Here is an 18,299-nt window from a genome sequence, read left to right as displayed (position 1 = left end):
CATCCTCCAGAAGAAGAAGGACCCAGAAAGGAAAAGCTGAGGGAGACAATAAGCTCTCGGGCTCCACTGGCCCAGAGTGAGGGAGATGATAGTAAGGCTGGCCTCTCTCTTGTTCACACCACATCTGGAACATTGATTGGGCTGAGAGTTCAGGGTGTCATGTTTGAAGAGGGGACATTGACAAGGCACGAGGCATCTAGAAATTGGTCAATCGTCTTGTAAGATGAGTGGCCCAAGGAACTAGGGATGCTTAAACTTCAAGAAGAGAAGATCTTAGATCATGTTTTTATCTGGTCCAGCCACTTCATTTTTACAGAGGAAGCTAAGGGGAAATGACTTGACCAAGGGTACACAGTAAAGTAACACAGTATGGGATTCCAACCCAGGCCCTCTCTCTCCATATCCAACGGACTCTCCCACTGCAGCACAAGATCTTGGAAGACCACTCACTAGGCAAAACTGTCCTCCCCCACATAGGGGCAGGTTCACTTTGACTTGTGTAACTCCAGAGGGCTGAACCCGGACCAGCGGATGGTGGTCATGTGGATTTCAGCTCAGTGGAAGAAAAACTTTTCTAGCAACTCAAGGGGATGGTCTTCCTTATGAGCAGCAACTCAGTTTCTTGTCATTGAGGGTGTTTAAGCCCAGCTGCCAGAGATGCTTCTTAAAGCATTCCTGCATAGGGCAGGTGGGGTCACTAGAATTAAATAACTCTAAAGGTACCTTTTAAATCTAGGCTTCCCTGTTTCTAAAATGCCCCAAATGATGCTAACATTCTGAGAGATGTGAATTATGTGTCTGTTCCTTTCCACTTGTGCACTGATGGGGGCAGTAGAGGAACAAGCATTGATTAAGCACCTACTAGCTGCCAGGCACAGGACTAAGCTCTTTACACATATTATCTTTTGTTTTGTTTTGTTTTGTTTTGCTTTTTTTACTGGGCAACAGGGGTTAAGTGACTTGCCCAGGGTCACACAGCTAGTAAGTGTCAAGTGTCTGAGGCTGGATTTGAACTCAGGTCCTCCTGAATCCAGGGCCAGTGCTTTATCTGCTGTGCCACCTAGCTGCCCCCTACAAATATTCTTATTTGAATCTCCCAACAACCCTGGAAGGTATGTGCTATCATGATCCCCAGTTTATTTTATTTTATTTTATTTTGTGGGGCGATGAGGGTTAAGTGACTTGCCCAGGGTCACACAGCTAGTAAGTGTCAAATGTCTGAGGTCGGATCTGAACTCAGGTCCTCCTGAATCCAGGGTCGGTACTTTATCCACGGTGCCACCTAGCTGCCTCGTCCCCATTTTGTTAGATGAGGAAATTGAGGCAAACGGGTTAAATGATTTTCCCAGGGTCACACAACTAATAAGTATCAGAGATTGGATTTTAATTTGGGTCTTCCTGACTCCAGGGCCAGCATTGCATCTACTCTACTACCTAGCTCTTCCCTAGCTCAAATGGGGAAGGAGGCTCTTAACCTGGATCTGGGCATTAAATTCTCTATCTGTTTAATGGATCTGAGTCTAGGTGGAGCAGGGACACAGAAACAGCCCAGCATTTTTCATGCATCCTAGGCCTGAGGTTGTCAGAAGCTGTTTGTCCCAGTAAAGGTGTCACTGTCTGCCCTGGAGAGAAAGGGATCTGGAAAAGGGAAGTGCACCCCTCGTCTTAGAGAGATTCTCCAAGTGTGGTCTGGGGACCCCAGCAGTCTCCAAGACCCTTGCAGGAGGTCCATGGGATTAAAACTCTTTTCCTAATAATACTAAGATATTTTCATTTCTAATATGGTAAACATCAATAGACTTAACCCAAATGAAGGCTCTTTGGTGGGTCCTCAATAACTTAAAAGTACAAAGAGGTCATCAGACTAAAAAGTTTGAAGACCATTGTCTCAAAGCAAGGATTCCTAACCTGGAGTTCCATCAACTTGGAAGGGAAAAAATTTAAATCTTTATTTTTTACTACTTTTGGGGTTCTTTTTGCAATCCTGTGTATTATTCTGGAAGGAGTCCATGTGCTTCACCACATTGCCTAAGGGGTCCATGACAGAAAAACCGTTAAGAACTCCAGTCAGTGGTTCCCTGGAAGTACTCTGTCCCCACCCCCACTCTCCTGGTCCCTGGGCCCATAAATCAGCTCTCCTGTTAGGGACTTTGAATCCCTAATTAGTGCATAATTAATTGCCAGATGTTCTCTATGGTAAAGGAACATTAATAAATGTCAGGGGCCTGCTGTCTGTGCACAGGACACTGAGCCTGGGAAGGAAAGGGGTACCAGGAAGTGGGTCTGAGGCTCTATTCATGAATAGATAGAGTGGGATTCGGGCTTGGCCAAACCCCAAAATTGGGCCTAAACAGTAACCCTGAACCTAAATCTACCCTTAAATGGAACCAGAGCTGGGCCCTGGCTTGCGTATCATGGGCAGGGTTGGAAAATCAGGGCCCACCCAAGGTTCTGAAACTTCACTGGAAAACACATGACTTGACTTATCATAAAATAAATACCTATGTGGCTTTAAGAAGGATATTTTCTAGAACTAGGGATATGCCTCGTAACCAGTGCCCATCTGTGCCCTCCTTATCTGTTCTGAATTATTATTTTACCTCAGGGCCTGGGGTGATGATAATTTGAAGACAAAGCGCAAAGGGACTGGCAGAGAGTTCTGACAATGATTGCCACGTTCCCTCCCCAGCACCAACCACACACACAGACACACTGGGAGTCCAGGAGCATATGCTTGCTCTAGGGCAAGAAACCTTGCTCTGAGAGGAGGGAGATGAGATCTGGACGCAGGCATCCAATTGATTTTGCTGCCCTTTCTTCACCCTTGGGAAAGATGCTGTCATTCACTATTTTGCCCTTGGGACTGAGAACTTCTAGGAGAGCTTGATGCTACCCACCAGTGACAGAGATTACCCAGAGGCCTGTGCTGCCATAGGGTACCAAACCAATCTCAAGGCTATAAACACAAGCAGTTGATGGGACCAGGGCAGGATGAGACTGGCTGCTGATTCCTTCTGGTCAGGCAAGAACGAACCAACTCTTGAGCCTGTCTCTATTTCTCTGTTGCTTGCAGAGTTGACTCCAAGTGTGTCCCCTCAACACGTGCTCTTCCCTTAACCTTCTGGATGACCAGTTGGGATGCAAGTGCTTCATAACCATGCCTCCAATACCCCAAGTGGGAAATCTGATAGGAGAAAACTTTTGAGAGATAATTGGGTAAATCACTCCATGAGGTTCTTATGGGTTTTCTTTGCAATTTTGCTAAACCTGTACTTTAAGTCTATCAATTTGGCAGGTTGTAGAGGATGGATTAGAGAGAGGAGAGAATTGAGTCAGGAAGACCAATCAGTTCAGGTAAGAGGGAATGAGGTCATTTATATCCCTGACAGGTTATCATCTGACCTACAGTAACTTGTAACTCTTAAGGGTTTTCTTTGCAATTTTGCTAAACCTGTACTTTAAGTCTATCAATTTAACAGGATGTAGAGGATGGATTAGGGAGAGGAGAGAATTGAGGCAGGAAGACCAATCAGTCTAGGTGAGAGGGAATGAGGCCCTGAATCAGGGTTATGGCTATGAGCGAGAAAAGAAGGGGACCAATGTAAGACCAATCACTTATATCTCTAGAATGCATTTAACAAACCCTATAGCTACAGAAAGTTGACTGTCTAAGTATAGGGGGATGGATTGAATTAGATTTCCCAACTGCAAGGATATGAAGTCCCTAGAACTCTAGGTTGCTTTTTCTTATAACCTAGAGAAATAATTTTGTATCACCTCTGAACTGGAATTCAGAACCTAGTCAATGAGGGTTTCCTCCTTGATCATCTCTTTTGAAATGGTATGGTTAACAAGACTGATAACCTGCAAAGACACATAGATAGTATATGTGTCAGAGAGACAGTGATAGGACCACTGGGCTGGTGACAAACATAGCACTATCTGGTGGACAAATGAACATATTATACTTTCTTGATAATTATTGTAGCGCCTAATGGTCTTATTGTGAGTTTAAAGGACCTAAGAAGTGGTTAGAGCACCGGCCCTGGATTCAGGAGGATCTGAGTTCAAATCTAGCCTTAGACACTTGACACTTACTAGCTGTGTGACCCTGGGCAAGTCACTTAACCCAAATTGCCTCACCCCCCCACCCCCGCAAAAAAAAGACCTAGGAGCTAAGTGGGTATTGGGTACTATTGCTATATTAGTTCCCAAAGGGTCATTTGAATATCCTGCAAGATCATAGGTGGGGTGGGGGGATGGAGTCCATGGAGGGGGAAGACGTGAGAGGCTGGGAGGATCAGGGTAGGCCTCCTGGAGGAAGAAGGCCTCAAGCTGAACCTGAAAGGCGCTAAGGCTTCTACAAGGAGAGGTACACTCCAGACATGGGAGACAACTTGTGCAAATGCACTGAGATGAGGGATGGAATGTCATCTTTGATTAAACATGGTTGATTGTTTCTGCCCACTCTTGGTCCTTTCCTATTTATTCTGCTGTTGTCGTTTAGTCATTTTTCAGCTGTGTTCAATTCTTTGTCACCCTATTTTGGGTTTTCTTGGCAAAGATACTAGAGTGACTTGCCATTTCCTTCTACAGCTCATTTTACAGATGAGGAAACTGAGGTAAATGGGGATAAATGACTTGCCCAAGGTCACTCAGCTTATAAGTGTGAGGCCAGATTTGAACTCAGAAGGATGAGTCTTCCTGATTTCAGGCCTGACACTGTATCCACCATGCCGCCTAGTTGTCCTGTTTATCCTGTACATATTTTGTTCGTATATAGTTTCTGTGCTGCCTCCTTCATGGGATGGGGAGCTCCTTGAAGGCAAGGACTTGTCTTTTGCCTTTCTTTGTATTCCCAGAGTGCCTGGAACCTATTAGATGCTTAATATTTATTAATTTATCATAAATAAATTAGTTTATTAATTATTATTAAGTATTTGCTTATCGACTGATGGTCTAAATGTACAGAGACCATGAAGCAGGTAAGTTTAGCTGGAACATGAAGTCAGTCAACAAACGTTTGTTAAATGCCTACTAAGTGTCACTCACTGTACTAAGCTGGGGATACAAAGGACAAATGAACACCTAGTTCCTGTTTCCAAGGAGCTCACGGTTGAATGGTGAAGGAGAATGATGGGCAACGATCATGGAAAACAAGAAGCCAGCCTCACAAGAGTTATCATTGCCAAACAGAGAAATTGGCATTTTATCCTAGGAGCCAATGGGAGTCACAGGAGCTTCCTGAACAAGAGGGTGGCATGGTCAGCCCTGTGCTTGAGGACTATAAATTTGGCAATTGTGTTAGAGGGTGGATTAGAGAGGGAAGAAAATTGAGGCAGGGAGACCAATTAGGCCAGTTGAAAAGTGATGAGGGCCTGAATGAGGAGGGAGGAGGAGGTTTGGCTGTGTGAACAGAGAGCACACAGATGTGAGACACGGTGGAAAGAGGGCTGACAGGGCTTGGAAACTGACCAGATATATGTCGGGGGAGGGAGAGGAAAGTGGCAAGGATGACTGAATTTGCAAACCAGGGTGACTGGGAAAGTGGTACCGCCCTCAATAGAAATAAGGAAGATGGGAATAGAGGCAGTGGTAGGGGAAGATCTTGAGTTTGATTTTTGACTAAGAAATATCCAGGGAGAGAAACCCAAGGAGGCAGCTGGTGATACAAGCCTGGAATTCAGGAGACAGACTAAGAATTGGGTGTTTAGGTCTGTGAATCATTTGCATAAATATGATAGTAGAGGGGGCAGCTAGGTGGCTCAATGGATAAAGCACCAACTCTGGATTCAAGAGGACCTGAGTTCAAATATAGCCTCAGACACGTGACACTTACTAGCTGTATGACCCTGGGCAAGTCACTTAACCCTCATTGCCCTGCCCCCCCAAATTATATGTGTGTGTGTGTGTATGTGTATGTGTGTGTGTGTGTGATAGTAGAGCCCCATGGAAGCTGATGAAATCACCTGGGAAAAATGGAAGAAGAGAAGAGAACCTGGGACATAACCCTGGGTACTCCCATATATTGGGAGTAGAGGGGCTGACCATGGATGATAATCCAGACAAGGAGTCTTGGAAGTGTGCAGACAGGTAGGAGGAAAAGAAGAAGCACTTGGTGTCATGAAAACCCAGGGAGGAGAGAGCATTTAGAAGGGGATGGTTAATAATGTCAAAAGCGGCAGAGAGGACAAGCATGAAGCCAGAGAAAAGGCTATCAGCTTTGGCATTTAGGCAGTCAGTGGTGACCTTGGGAGAGAGCAGTTTCAGTCGAGTGATGAGATGGAAAGCCAGATTGCAAACCAGAAGTGAATGAGTGGAGACAGTGAGAACAGACAGCTTTTTATAGAGTGAAAAAGAGGCTTTTGGATGATAGTTTAAGGAGACTGGGAAGGTCAAATGAAGCTTTTTAAAGACAAAGGACATTGGGGGATGTCTGTGGGTAAGAGGGATGGAGCCAGTGGAAATGGAGAGGTGAAACATTCAGAAGGGAGCAGATGATTGAAGGGTCAAGATACTAGAGGCGACAGGAGGGATAGGGTCAAGAGCCTAAGAAGAAGAATTGATGTTGGGAAGAAGGGCTACCTTGTCCTCTGAAACTGGAGCAAAAGTGGGAAGAGCTAAGGGTGATGTAGGGATTTCAAGGTTTTTGGGTTTTGTTTTGTTTTTTTCAGTGAAGTATGAGGTGAAATCCTGCTGATGGGGATTGCGGAAGAGTTACTGAAAGGAACTTGACTCTTTTTTTCTTTCTTCAATCAGTATTTATATCCTCAGTATTTAACACTACCTGGCACATAAAAGGCACTTAATAAATGCTTATTGATTGTCTGAAAGAAGAGGAAGTTTGGAGCAGCCACTGCAGGGAGTGGGACAGAGCGCATTAGGGAAAGCTAAAAAGGTCTGGGGTGTCGCAGTGAGGGCTCAGTGGAGATCACACAATCTAAATTTGTAGTAGATCCAGTCAGCTCCATTGTGCGACCGTATCCACAATTGCTCAGCAAAGCCCAAGTTCATGTTCCTGTATGTGAGTGCAGGTGTCTGCCCTGAGGCTACCAGGCTGTTCTGATTGGTGACTGCCTCTGCTGGACCACATTTTCCGGAAAACTACGTCTGTCATTTTTCACTTCACTCCCTACTTTACAACCATTTTCTTTGTAGCCTTGCCAACAGCCTTGGTATAGCGTACACACTCTTCCCTTAATGACCCCCAGTTCTGGAACCATTGACCTATGATCAAATCTATCCTGCCATTGTTCCTAGATGGAAAACCAAATGACTCCACTCACCATTCCTGTAACTTTCTGGACCAATATGTCTTCCTTGGCCACTTTTCTCTTTTGTGTTGTTTCTCCCAATAGAATGTAAGCTACCTGAGGGAAGGGACTGCCTTTGTTTTTGTATTTTTGTATCCCTAGCACTTAACATAATATTTGGCATATAGGAGGCACTGAATAATTGTTTTTTCATTCATTCATTCTGTGTACATAGGCACATCTGTGTGTGCATGTGCGTTTGTGTCTCTTTTCCATTTAAACAGCATCAATATTCAAGTAAGTAAAAGCCCTACAATAGCACAAAGCCATTGGAAGCACCTGGACCTATGAATTAAGTCAAAAACCCAAGTGTAGTTTGGAAATAACCTGCTAGATTGAATTATCTGTGCTCCCTCCAACCTGTTTAGACTACCTAGGGCTCACTGTCAATCTGCATTCCCCAGTGTTCCCCACTCACCTTGCTGTTGGCCAGTTCTCCTTGTTGTCTGACCTTGATCCAGTCTTCTCAAAGCTCCTCACCTTTCTTTTAAATCAACTGGGGGTGGGCGAGGAGGGGGGAATCACTGAGCTTGGGTCCCCAGGCCTGAAGTTAATGTGTCCAAACCCTTCAGAATTCCCCCCTCCTGCCCCAGTACCCTAAACCATTGTCAGATCTAACCTCGCCTGGGGTGATAGTAAATAAGGAAATAAGGATAGATACCCTTAGGCAAAAGTAAAAAATACAATAGTAATGGAGACACAGCTAGTCTGAAACAAAATGGATTATTCTCCCAACTCTCCCAACCCCTATACTCACTTCCTCCTCCTGCTGAATTCCCTATTTCTATAGATGGTAACAACTTGGAATCATTTCATTCTTCCCTCATCCTTGTCCTTTCCCTCTCCTTTATCCCTCAATCTAATCAGGTACTAAGACTTCTCTCAAGGTCTACCTCCCTTGTTCTCTACTCTCACTACTCTTACTCTAGCATAGGACCTTACTTCTTCCTGCCAGGACAATTGCAACAGCCTCCTAACTAGTCTCCCCTCACATATTACCAGCTTCACGAAGCACAGCTGTAAGGATGTCACTCTCCTACTCAAAGACTTTCCATGGCTCCCATTACCAATAGACTAAAATCCAACTCCTTAGAATGACCCTCTGCATTCTGGTTCCAGCCCACCTTTCTAGTCTTATCTCATACTATCTACTCATACACTGTTCTATAGTCAGACTGGACTCCTCACTGTGTCCCAAATAAAGCCTATAATTTGTATTCCCACTTTAACGTGAGCATTTTTGCCTAAGTACCTTTGTGTAGTTCTCTGCTCCACTCCCCAACCCCAGACAGATCCAAATCTTCTCAAGTTCCATGTGTCTTCTTGGAAGCTTCCCCTGACTTCTCCCTGTTCTTTGATCTCCTCTGGCCCTTAAAAGTACTAGCCATGTGCTCTTGGCCTTGATCACACACTGTGCTGGCTTTATTCTAAGGGATGTGTGTGTGTGTGTGCGCGCATGTGCTCGTGTATGTGTGTAGTTCTCCAACTGGGCTATAAATTCTCCAAGAGCAAGGCTGGTTGGTGCCTTTTCCTTCTCTCCCTGCCACCCCTTAAAGTTCAGCATATGGCTGGACACAAGCACACAAGGGATCTCTGGAAATAACCTGGGTGATTGATGCTCTTCCATGTAAAGTATTTAGTGAGAAGGCCCAGGATCAACTGTACTTAGCTAGGCTCTGTGACCTTAGAAAAATCACTGTACCTCTCTTGAGTCTTGGCTTCCTTATCTCTTAAATGGATTATAGGATCATAAATTTAGAGCTGAAAGGGGACCTCATGTTAGTCCAGCTCTCTCGTTTTACAAATGAGGAAGCAAAAGCCCAGAGAAGTTTAGGAGACTTTTCCAAAGCCATACAGGTAGTAAGCATCAGGGGTAGGATTTGAACCCATAACCTCTGAGATCATAATGGTTGTACTGAGGTTGTTTTGAAGTTCAAATGAGATAATGTTTATGAAGGGTTCTGTAATCTTAGAATACTAGATAAATGTAAGTCATTTTTATAGATTCATGACAATACCCAGGATTTTTATTAGCGTTCTGGCCACAACAACTCCTGGAGCCAATTTCTCCAGAGAACAGTCTATGGATGCTGCCCCTCCCCAACCCATCCCACTCCCACAAACCATCCAAGGCCTTGTCCTAGATTACAGAGCCTCTCAGAGTTGGAGCAGATCTCAAGGATCATCTAGGCCAGTGACGTCAAACTTGAAAGAGAACAGGGACCACTCCCTCCAGGCTATATATCAACTAAATTTTAAAATGTAATGTTATCTATGTTTATGATACCTTTATTTATTTTGTTAAATATTTCCTGATTACATTTTTTTTTGGTGAGGCAATTGGGGTTAAGTGACTTGCCCAGGGTCACACAGCTAGTAAGTGTTAAGTGTCTGAGGCTGGATTTGAACTCAGGTCCTCCTGACTCCAGGGCCGGTGCTCTATCCACTGTGCCACCTAGCTGCCCCTCCTGATTACATTTTAATCTGACTTGGGCCACACTCGGGAGTGTTGTGGGTGACATATTTAATGCCTCTGATCTCATCCACCCTGTGCCTGGGCAACATCCTCCTTTTTCCACATGCCCAACAGTTTGGTCATCCAGCCTCCAAGGAATGGGAAATCCATTCCTCAACACCATCTGTCTACTCCACCTGGGGACAGTGCTAATTATTAGGAAGCCCTTCCTTTATATTGAGCCTAAATCTTGGACCATAACTGAGTGCCCATCCTCCTACAAGATTAGTTTGTATTCATTTTTCTTCACACTTGAGTTCATCAATGTTTGCCTTTCTTTATGTTCTCACTGCTTAGCACAGTGCCTGGCATACAGCAAGTGCTTAATAAATCCTTGTTGATCTACAAAATCTGCTATTTGTTGCCTTGTGTTAGCAACAGCTCTTCCTCAAGCTTACTCTGTCCCCTCAGTAGCTCTCTGAAAAAGCTTCACGCTGTATACAGACTTGGAGATGTCTGTCCCTACTTTCCTTCTTTCAGTCTTCACTCTGAAGTGAAGCAATTCAACAAGGCACTTTTCCCCCCACCCTTGAATCCTTTACTACCCCCTCTAATCATAGGTATCCCCCAAGGCCCTATCCTACCCTCCTCTCTCTGCTTTCTTCCTTGTTTTTTTTTTTTTAAGTGAGGCAATTGGGGTTAAATGACTTGCCCAGGGTCACACAGCTAGTAAGTGTTAAGTGTCTGAGGCCGGATTTGAACTCGGGTTCTCCTGACTCCAGGGCCAGTGCTCTATCCATTGCACCACCTAGCTGCCCCTGCTTTCTTCCTTGTTGATCTCATCAGTTCCCATGGTTTCAATTTGTTCTACATAGAGGACTCCCATATCTATAAATTCTGCCCTTATCTCTTGACATAAATTTAGTCCTCCATCACCAACTACTTGCCGGACGTCTCCATCTTGATATCCCAAAGGCTGGGCCACAGTCAGTCGTCCTGATCTATATCTTGCCACTGAACTCTAATGATTATGGAGAAGAGAATGAGGCTGCTGACTTTTGAGAAGCTCTGCCTCACTTAAATCCAATTCACTTGCAAGTTAAGACATCACCCTCCCGATGTCATTGATCCTCTTCAAGAATGAAGGTTGAACAACAATAATCCCAAAGGCACCTCAAATCCAACCTATCTGAAACTCTTCATCATCTTCTTCCCTAAATTCATCCCTTCACCAAACTTTCTTTTGTTGAGGACATCACTATCTTGTCACCGAGGTAAGAAAATTTGGAATCATCTCTGCTTCCTCTCTCCCTCTCCTCCTACATTCATTCACTTGCCAAGGTCTGGCCACAATTCTCCCATCCTTTCACTCACACTCCCCTCTCATCCTTTTTCAGGTCTCTTCCACCTCTGATCTTGAATGTTATAATAATTGGCCTCCAATCCTACCTCTAACCCATTCTTCAAAAACATAGTTGCAAAAATAATTTTCACAAGGCACAAGTCTGTCTATGTCACCCCCTTGCTCAAAAAACTTCAGCAGCTCCTTATTGCCCCTGAGACAAAAAGGTACTTTGTGGTCTAGTTCCCACCTACCATTCCAAACATTACTATCTCAGTTCCAGCCAAAATGTTCTGTTGCCAAAACTCCCCCCAAAAGTCATCTCTCCTGCCTCAGTGTATTCACACTGGTTATTTCTAGAAAGCATCTGTCTCATGTCTGCCATATAAAAGCTTCATGGCCCTACTCAGGTGTCAGCTCCTCTGGGAAGCCCATGCCCACCTCCCCAGATGACTGTTCTCTCCATCAAACATTCCTAGAGCCTTGTGGGATTTCTCCTTTTCCTCTATCACTAATTACCTCGAACTATATTTCTCTGTATACATGTCACATTGCCCCAGTGGAATGTCATAAGCTTCTTGAGGGCACAGTCTGTGTCATTTTTATCAATGTATTTCCAAGGTCTAGTACAGTGCTTCACACAGAAAAGAGACTAATCCAGATTGAATTTGAATTTGTAGCCCCTTTTCCTTCAGGTTGCTGATAAATAACAACAATGGCCAATCTCATCACCAGTCCCCAAGGGAAAACATTTGTTTCCAGTTGTCTATCCAGAGAAACGCTACTGAGAAATTATCCCTACCCTTGTTCTCTCTCTATAAGCCATTTCCCTGTGACAAAAACTGCCTCTAGCTGCACTCTCTGATTAGGCCCCCCTACCTTCCCCTACCCCCCAATAACTGGTCTGCTCTCAGTAACTCATGAAATGGCGACGTTTAATGAGAACCCTTCTTCCCTTCCCCACCCCCCCTCCCCTGTATATATACATCTATAAAAAATTCAAATACAGCAAGTTACCACTGGGTTTGACTAGGATGAATGGGGCATTAAATACTCTGGGGAGGGCCAAGGTGAGGGAGGGCCATACAAAACAGGAGTTGGGAAGCCCTGGGGCCTGGGGAGACTGAAAAAGCATGTAGTGTGGAAATTTGTGACTGGAAGAGAATGAGTGAGCTCTGGGCGAGTTCTGAGGAACTTCTAGTCCAGCAGAGACAAAGACCCTGAAGGACACAGCAGAAGGAAACTAGAACCAGAGGGGGGCACTTGGGCCAGAGGTACGGGAAAGCTGCTGGCATTAGGGGGTGTGTGAGGCCCCTATGAGGAGGGGGCTGGGGGAGGTGGCCCGGATGAAGGACAAGGGCTATGTCTTTGGTGGGTGGGTTAGCTGTATGGTTCTCTCTCTTGCCTACAGGGAAAGGGGTGGAGGTCTCCTCTTAAGTAGCTTGTCTCCTGTCAAGGATATGGGGGCCTCCAACAGGGGAATGGGGAAGGCTGGGGACTGAGGGAGATGGAGGTTGGGAGGTCAGGGAGCAAGGGGTTTGAGTGACCAGGAGCTCAGGGATACAACCTGAGGGCTGGAGAGGTGGCAGAAAACCAGAGAGCTGGGGACGGGGCTGCAGGCTGCAGGGCCACGGGAAGGAAAAAAGTGTCAGGTAGCTGGGAGGAAGGGCATAGATTGGGGATAGGAGGCTGGAGGAGGGGAGTCAGGGGCCAGGGTTGTCTCTGTAAAGTGAAGCTGGAGACAATGTGAAACGTCCTCCTGACCGTGTGCAAAATAGAAAAACGAGAATCCCAACGGTATCTTTTTGTTTGTTTTTTTGTTTTGTTTTGTTTTGTTTTTCCTGGTTTTTTTTTTTTTTTGGTGTGTGTGTGTGTGTGTGTGTGTGTGTGTGTGTGTGTGTGTGTGTGAGATATTTTTTGTGAGCCTTTTTCTGTTGTTCATTTCTGTTTTCAACATTTTCTTCCACAGGAATGCAAAGAGGGACTCTGGGAAAAGAAGAGAACGGAGGCGGTTAGCATGGCTTAGTCCAGCTTTTCAGATCCCAACTTTCGCCCTGCCCTGCCCTGCCCTGCCCTGCCCCTGCCCCTGCCCCTGCCCCTGCCCCAAGGGCCTGTGGTCCTTCTTCTGAGAGCTGAACTTCAGGCTCTGTGCCCAGCTCTTCAGGCTGCCCAGATCCTCAGTCTCCCCTTCCCCATGACATGGGCACATCTTTTCTCTTTCTCACAGATTCCTCCCCTCCCCCACCCCACTCCCTACCTAGGGCTGTTTCTTTGGGTTCTCAGCCAAAAAAAAAAAAATTGTGTTAATTAATAGAACAAAGCTTATTTACATGTGATCTGCGTGTAATATAATTCATTATGAAAAGCATGGAAATAAGCTCAAAGTCCTCTCATTCCCCAATGTCCTGACCTGGCCCCTGGCCCCTCTCACAACAGGGGTCCCAACTCCTCTCTCTACCAATATTACCGACTGCACGCCTGGGACTGGATCTACACTACCAGCTTCCTCTCCCCTCTCACCTCAGCCCCACTCATTTCCCTCCAGCCCCAACCCTATGCTCTTCACCAACCCAGACTCACTAAATAAAGAGGCCAGTAGCTGCTATGGTGGTCACAGTCATGGTCACGGTCACAGTCACAGTCAGCAGGAGGCTGGGCGAGGATCCCACACCATCCCCAACCTCTCCAGGATCACAGATCTTCGTGGTGGGAGGGGGGACAAAGGATGTAGTGGTGGTGGTGGTGGTCTCTGGGGGGAAGGGAAAAAACTCAGAGGGTCTGGGGCTTATATGAGGCTAGGGGGGATCCCCATAAACTTTTCACCCTACCCAGGGTAAGGGAGGAAGTGAGAAAAGCTATCCATTTCTATAGTAGAGACCCTATTCTCCCCCATTCTCTCCTCACCCCAATCTGGGAACCCTGGAGAGCAGGGGACTAGACCTCCCTCCCAGATACAGATGATGGGGGCCAGGAGCAATGAAGGGCAGGAGGAGGGAAAAGGAAGGGCAGTTCTCTGATGAAAGGGAGTTGAATGAGATAAGAACTATGAGGAGGAAATATTTTTACAACAGAGATGGGTGAAGAGGAACACAGGAATAGGCAGGGAGAAAACACAAAATGACAATAGCTTGCATGTGTATAGTGCTTCAAAATTTACAAAGTGCTTTCTTCACAAAAACTCAGAAAGGTAAGTGGTGTATTATCATGCCCCTTTGACAGGTGAGGAAACTGAGGCTTTGAGATGTTAAGTGACTTAACCAGGATTGCCCAGATGGTAAATGGTAGAAGAGGACCTCAAACACAAGAATTCTGATCCCAAGAGCAGTGTATAGTGCCCTGGAGACAGGCAAAAAGCTAGCCAGCTAGCTAGACAGATACAAAGAGATAACAGATCCAAAGAGTGCCTAAGGGGATAATGAAAGGCAGAGGTAGGGTGGGATAGGGGGACACGGGGGCATTTGAAGCAGAAGAGAGGGGAGGAGGCTTCATTGTTAAGGAGGATGGCCAGAAGACGGACAAAAGGAGACAGGACAGAGATGGAGCTGTGAGAACATCTCAGCCTGAGTACAGCGGTCTGGAGGATGTGCTGGGGGTGGGACTTGGGGAATGAGCCCAGGATTCTAACCTGGAGCCTGAGCCTCTGTTGTAAGGTATCTGGGCTCCTCAGTCCAAGGTGTGGCATGGGCGGCCACGCTCCAGTCACTCCACGTCCCAATATCGTTGTCCTTAGCAGCTACCTGGATGATATACTCCTTCCCAGCATATGCATCGGTGATGGTGTGGGTAGTGCCATCTGACAGTTCCACCTGAGGGAAGCAAGGGAGGCCTTTATGCCATGCCTATTATGTTCTAGGTACTGTTCTGTGCTCTGAGGCTCTAGACTCATAAATGAAACTGCCCCTGCCTTCAAGGAGCTTAAACCCTACTAGGAAAGAAGAAAGATGCAGGGGATGGGGTGAGGAAAGGGGAGGTCCAAGAGATGGGCTGAACTGAAGGGAAGAGTAGTTTGGGGTCAGGGGTATTCTCTAGTCATAGCATCTTAGAGTTATATCAAATCCAACAACCTGATTTTGCAGATGTGGAAACTGGGCTCAGAGTTAGTATATGTCTGAGGTGGGATTCTAACCTAGGTCTTCCTGAGTCCAGATCTAGAACACTAGGTGACACTCTCCCTGCCCTTGTGTCTGACTTTTTTAGATAAAAAAATCTCTTTCTGATTCCATCCCCGGTCATGTGTCCCTTTTCCCTTTCCCTACACTTAACAATTCTTTGAACTGTATTCCCAGAGCCGCCACCCCTGCCCCAATCTCCTGCTATACCAGAGGCCCCAGATGGTCCCTTCCCACTTCCCCACAATAAACTCTCAATTCCAACCTCTGATTGTCCCCCTAATGTTTTATCCTGGCTTCATTGAAAGGAAATGAGACCGTCCTCCAGTAGTTATGTTTCTATCTAATATCAATGATAATTAGACCCCCCCAAACCCCAATGCTAAACCCCTACCTGACTCCCAAATGCCTTGAATCGTGGGAGAGTAGATGAAAGAGTGCATGTCATCCTACGGACTGCACCTCCACTACTGAAGGGACACAACACAGAACCCCAAGACCACCCTCTCAGGACTCAAGCCAGGCACTCACTGTTCCTTCCTCTGGGTCATCCTCTTAGGAGACCTCCCAGATGTTCCCCTCCATAGTCTCTCCATCCACTCCCTTCCCTGCCACCAGCTGCCTCCCTCTGTCTCCATGCCCTTTCCCTTTTTACAGCCTGTTAATTTTATGGCCTACCGTGCCCGGCCGGACGCCGGCCCTTACCAGGGTTTCCTCTCTGGCCACCCAAAGCCCCCATCGTCTCTCATTACAGACCTTTACAGCCATTAGCGCCACCGAGGGGGGCCATTTACAAGGGAGCCCTTGGCGGGAGCAGAATCTGGCTGCTCTGCAGGGGGAGGGTTAGGCTACCACCACCCACTAATCCCCCGCACTACCCCAGCCCCTGCTCCTTCCAGGCCCCTTTCTGCTTCATCTCAGCGTCACTTACTTCCTCATTAACCTGCCGATGGGATGGCCATAAAGAGCCTCATAAACGGGCAGGGACAGAGGGAGCTGGGCCCAAGTCCCTGCACTTGGCCAGCCACTGCCTTCCCTCCCTTTCCCCTGGCTGTAACCCCAAAGGGCTCTGACTACACTGGCCAAGGAGTCTTCAAATGAGCTTTCCGTGGTGTTCAGAGGAGAAGGAAAGGGAAGAGGGAAGATAAGAGATGCCTGACATTTTTTCCTCTGCCCTACCTCAACCTGCAAATTTGACCCAATGTTTTGATCTCTGCAAGTCCTAGTTTTCCACCAGGGAGGGAAAGGCTGTGAACCTTTTTTTTGTATCACCATCACTTAGCACAGTTCCTGATGCATGGTAAGAAATGCTTGTTAACTGACTTCCTGACAGAACATCATTTGGGGCAGACCCCAGGGGAAATCAGACAAGATCCTTGGCAGGACAGCCTGATTATCAGTTCAGAGCTCATGAGTGACTCCCTGCTGTTACTGGTCCCCCTTCTCTGACCTTCATCAGAATTTCTCATCATCATCAACAAGCACTTATTAAGCACCTACTATGTGCTGGGCACTGGGCTAAACAATAGTCTCAGCCCTCAAGAAAGCTCACCATCTCATGGCAAAAACAACATGGAAACAAGTATGTATGTAGATGATATATACGGAGCAGACAGAAGGCATAAGGAGTGGGGGAAGGGGGGATTTAAGTTGAATCTTGAAGGAAGCCAGGGAAGTCAGGAGGTGAGGAGGGAAAAGATTCTGGACATGGGGGACAGCTGGGGAAAACACCTGGGGTCAAGCGATGGAGTGGTGCATGTTTAAAAAAAGAAAGGCAAGGGGCGGCTAGGTGGCGCAGTGGATAAAGCACCGGCCCTGGATTCAGGAGTACCTGAGTTCAAATCCGGTCTCATACTTGACACTTACTAGCTGTGTGACCCTGGGCAAGTCACTTAACCCCCATTGCCCCACCAAAAAAAAAAAAAATTAAAAAGAAAGAAAGGCAAGACCAACATCCATGGATCATAGATTATGAGAAGGGGTGTAAAGCCTAAGAAGGCTGGAAAAATAGGAAGGGACCCATGGGCATTGGAGGGCAAATAGAGCTCTTTAGACTTGATCTTCAAGGTAGTTGGGAGCAAGCTGAGTGGGGCAGGGTGCGTGTGGTTGATGTGGCTGTATGGAAGTGGCTTTGGCAGCTCAGTGGAGGATGGAGTAGGGTGGAGAAAAAACTTTGATGGTGCCCCAGAGTTAGGTGTGGAGCCTCGGTCCCTCCCTCTGACCACGTCCAAACCCCTTCCCCAGTGTTGAGGCATGGTAAAGACTTATATAGAATACCAAAGGCTCCAAGTTAGAAGGAACCCCCTAAAGAGGAAGGTCCTTTGGTATATCCCGGCTATTTACAGCTTTTAAAGCTTATCACAGTCTACTCTGTGCCAAGCACTTTACAAATATTCACTTGATCTTCACAACAATTTGGGGAGGCAGGAACTAAGTATTCCCCCCATTTTACAAGCCAGGAAATTGAGGCAAACAGAGATGAAGTGACTTGCCCAAGGTCACATAGTGAGTGAGTGTCGGAGGCTAGATCTGAACTCAGGTTTTTCCTGATTCCAGCCCTGGTACTCCATCCACTGTACCACCCAGCTGTCTCAGTTAAACACAAGGTCCTTGACGGCAGGGACTGTTTTCTGTTTCTCTTTTGACCAGTACCCAGTGCTTATATAACTAAGATGAAGTGAATTGGATTGTTTGTCACTCTGGGCCAGGGAGATCAATCTTTCCCATGGCCATTTTTTAAAAGCCGCTCTGATTGTTCTATTGAGCTGAAACTCGCCTCTGTAATGTTCTCTCCTTGTTGATCATTTTGCCCTCAAGAGCCAAGCAAAAAAAGAAAGAAAGAAAGAAAGAAAGAAAGAAAGAAAGAAAGAAAGAAAGAAAGAAAGAAAGAAAGAAAAGAGAATGCGTTCTTTTGAATGGTCCCATCCCCCCCCCCCCCCCCCCCCCCGCTCAAATACTTGGACATGGTTATTGTGTCCTTTCCCTAGTCTTCTCTCCTCCAGGCTAAAGAGTTCTAGTTTTCTCAACTGTTTCTCATACATGATTTGGCATCTAAAGATGGTGGGGTGAACTTCATGTTA

The 18,299-nt window shown here is 46.3% G+C and overlaps 1 protein-coding gene across 1 annotated transcript in view; it reads right to left on the bottom strand.

The window, feature by feature from the left end:
• Positions 1-13,689: 13,689 nt before the first annotated feature.
• Positions 13,690-18,299, bottom strand: part of CNTFR (ciliary neurotrophic factor receptor) — a 48,763-nt gene continuing 44,153 nt past the window's right edge. The window contains 2 exon segments of the mRNA XM_043987573.1: positions 13,690-13,859; positions 14,736-14,916. Of these exon segments, the coding sequence (XP_043843508.1) occupies positions 13,690-13,859; positions 14,736-14,916 (351 nt within the window).

This window comes from Dromiciops gliroides, chromosome 1 (assembly GCF_019393635.1).
Source record: "Dromiciops gliroides isolate mDroGli1 chromosome 1, mDroGli1.pri, whole genome shotgun sequence".
Taxonomy (NCBI): domain Eukaryota; kingdom Metazoa; phylum Chordata; class Mammalia; order Microbiotheria; family Microbiotheriidae; genus Dromiciops; species Dromiciops gliroides.
The sequence above is the reverse complement of the archived record's forward strand: the minus strand, read 5'-3'. Positions and strand labels throughout refer to the sequence as shown.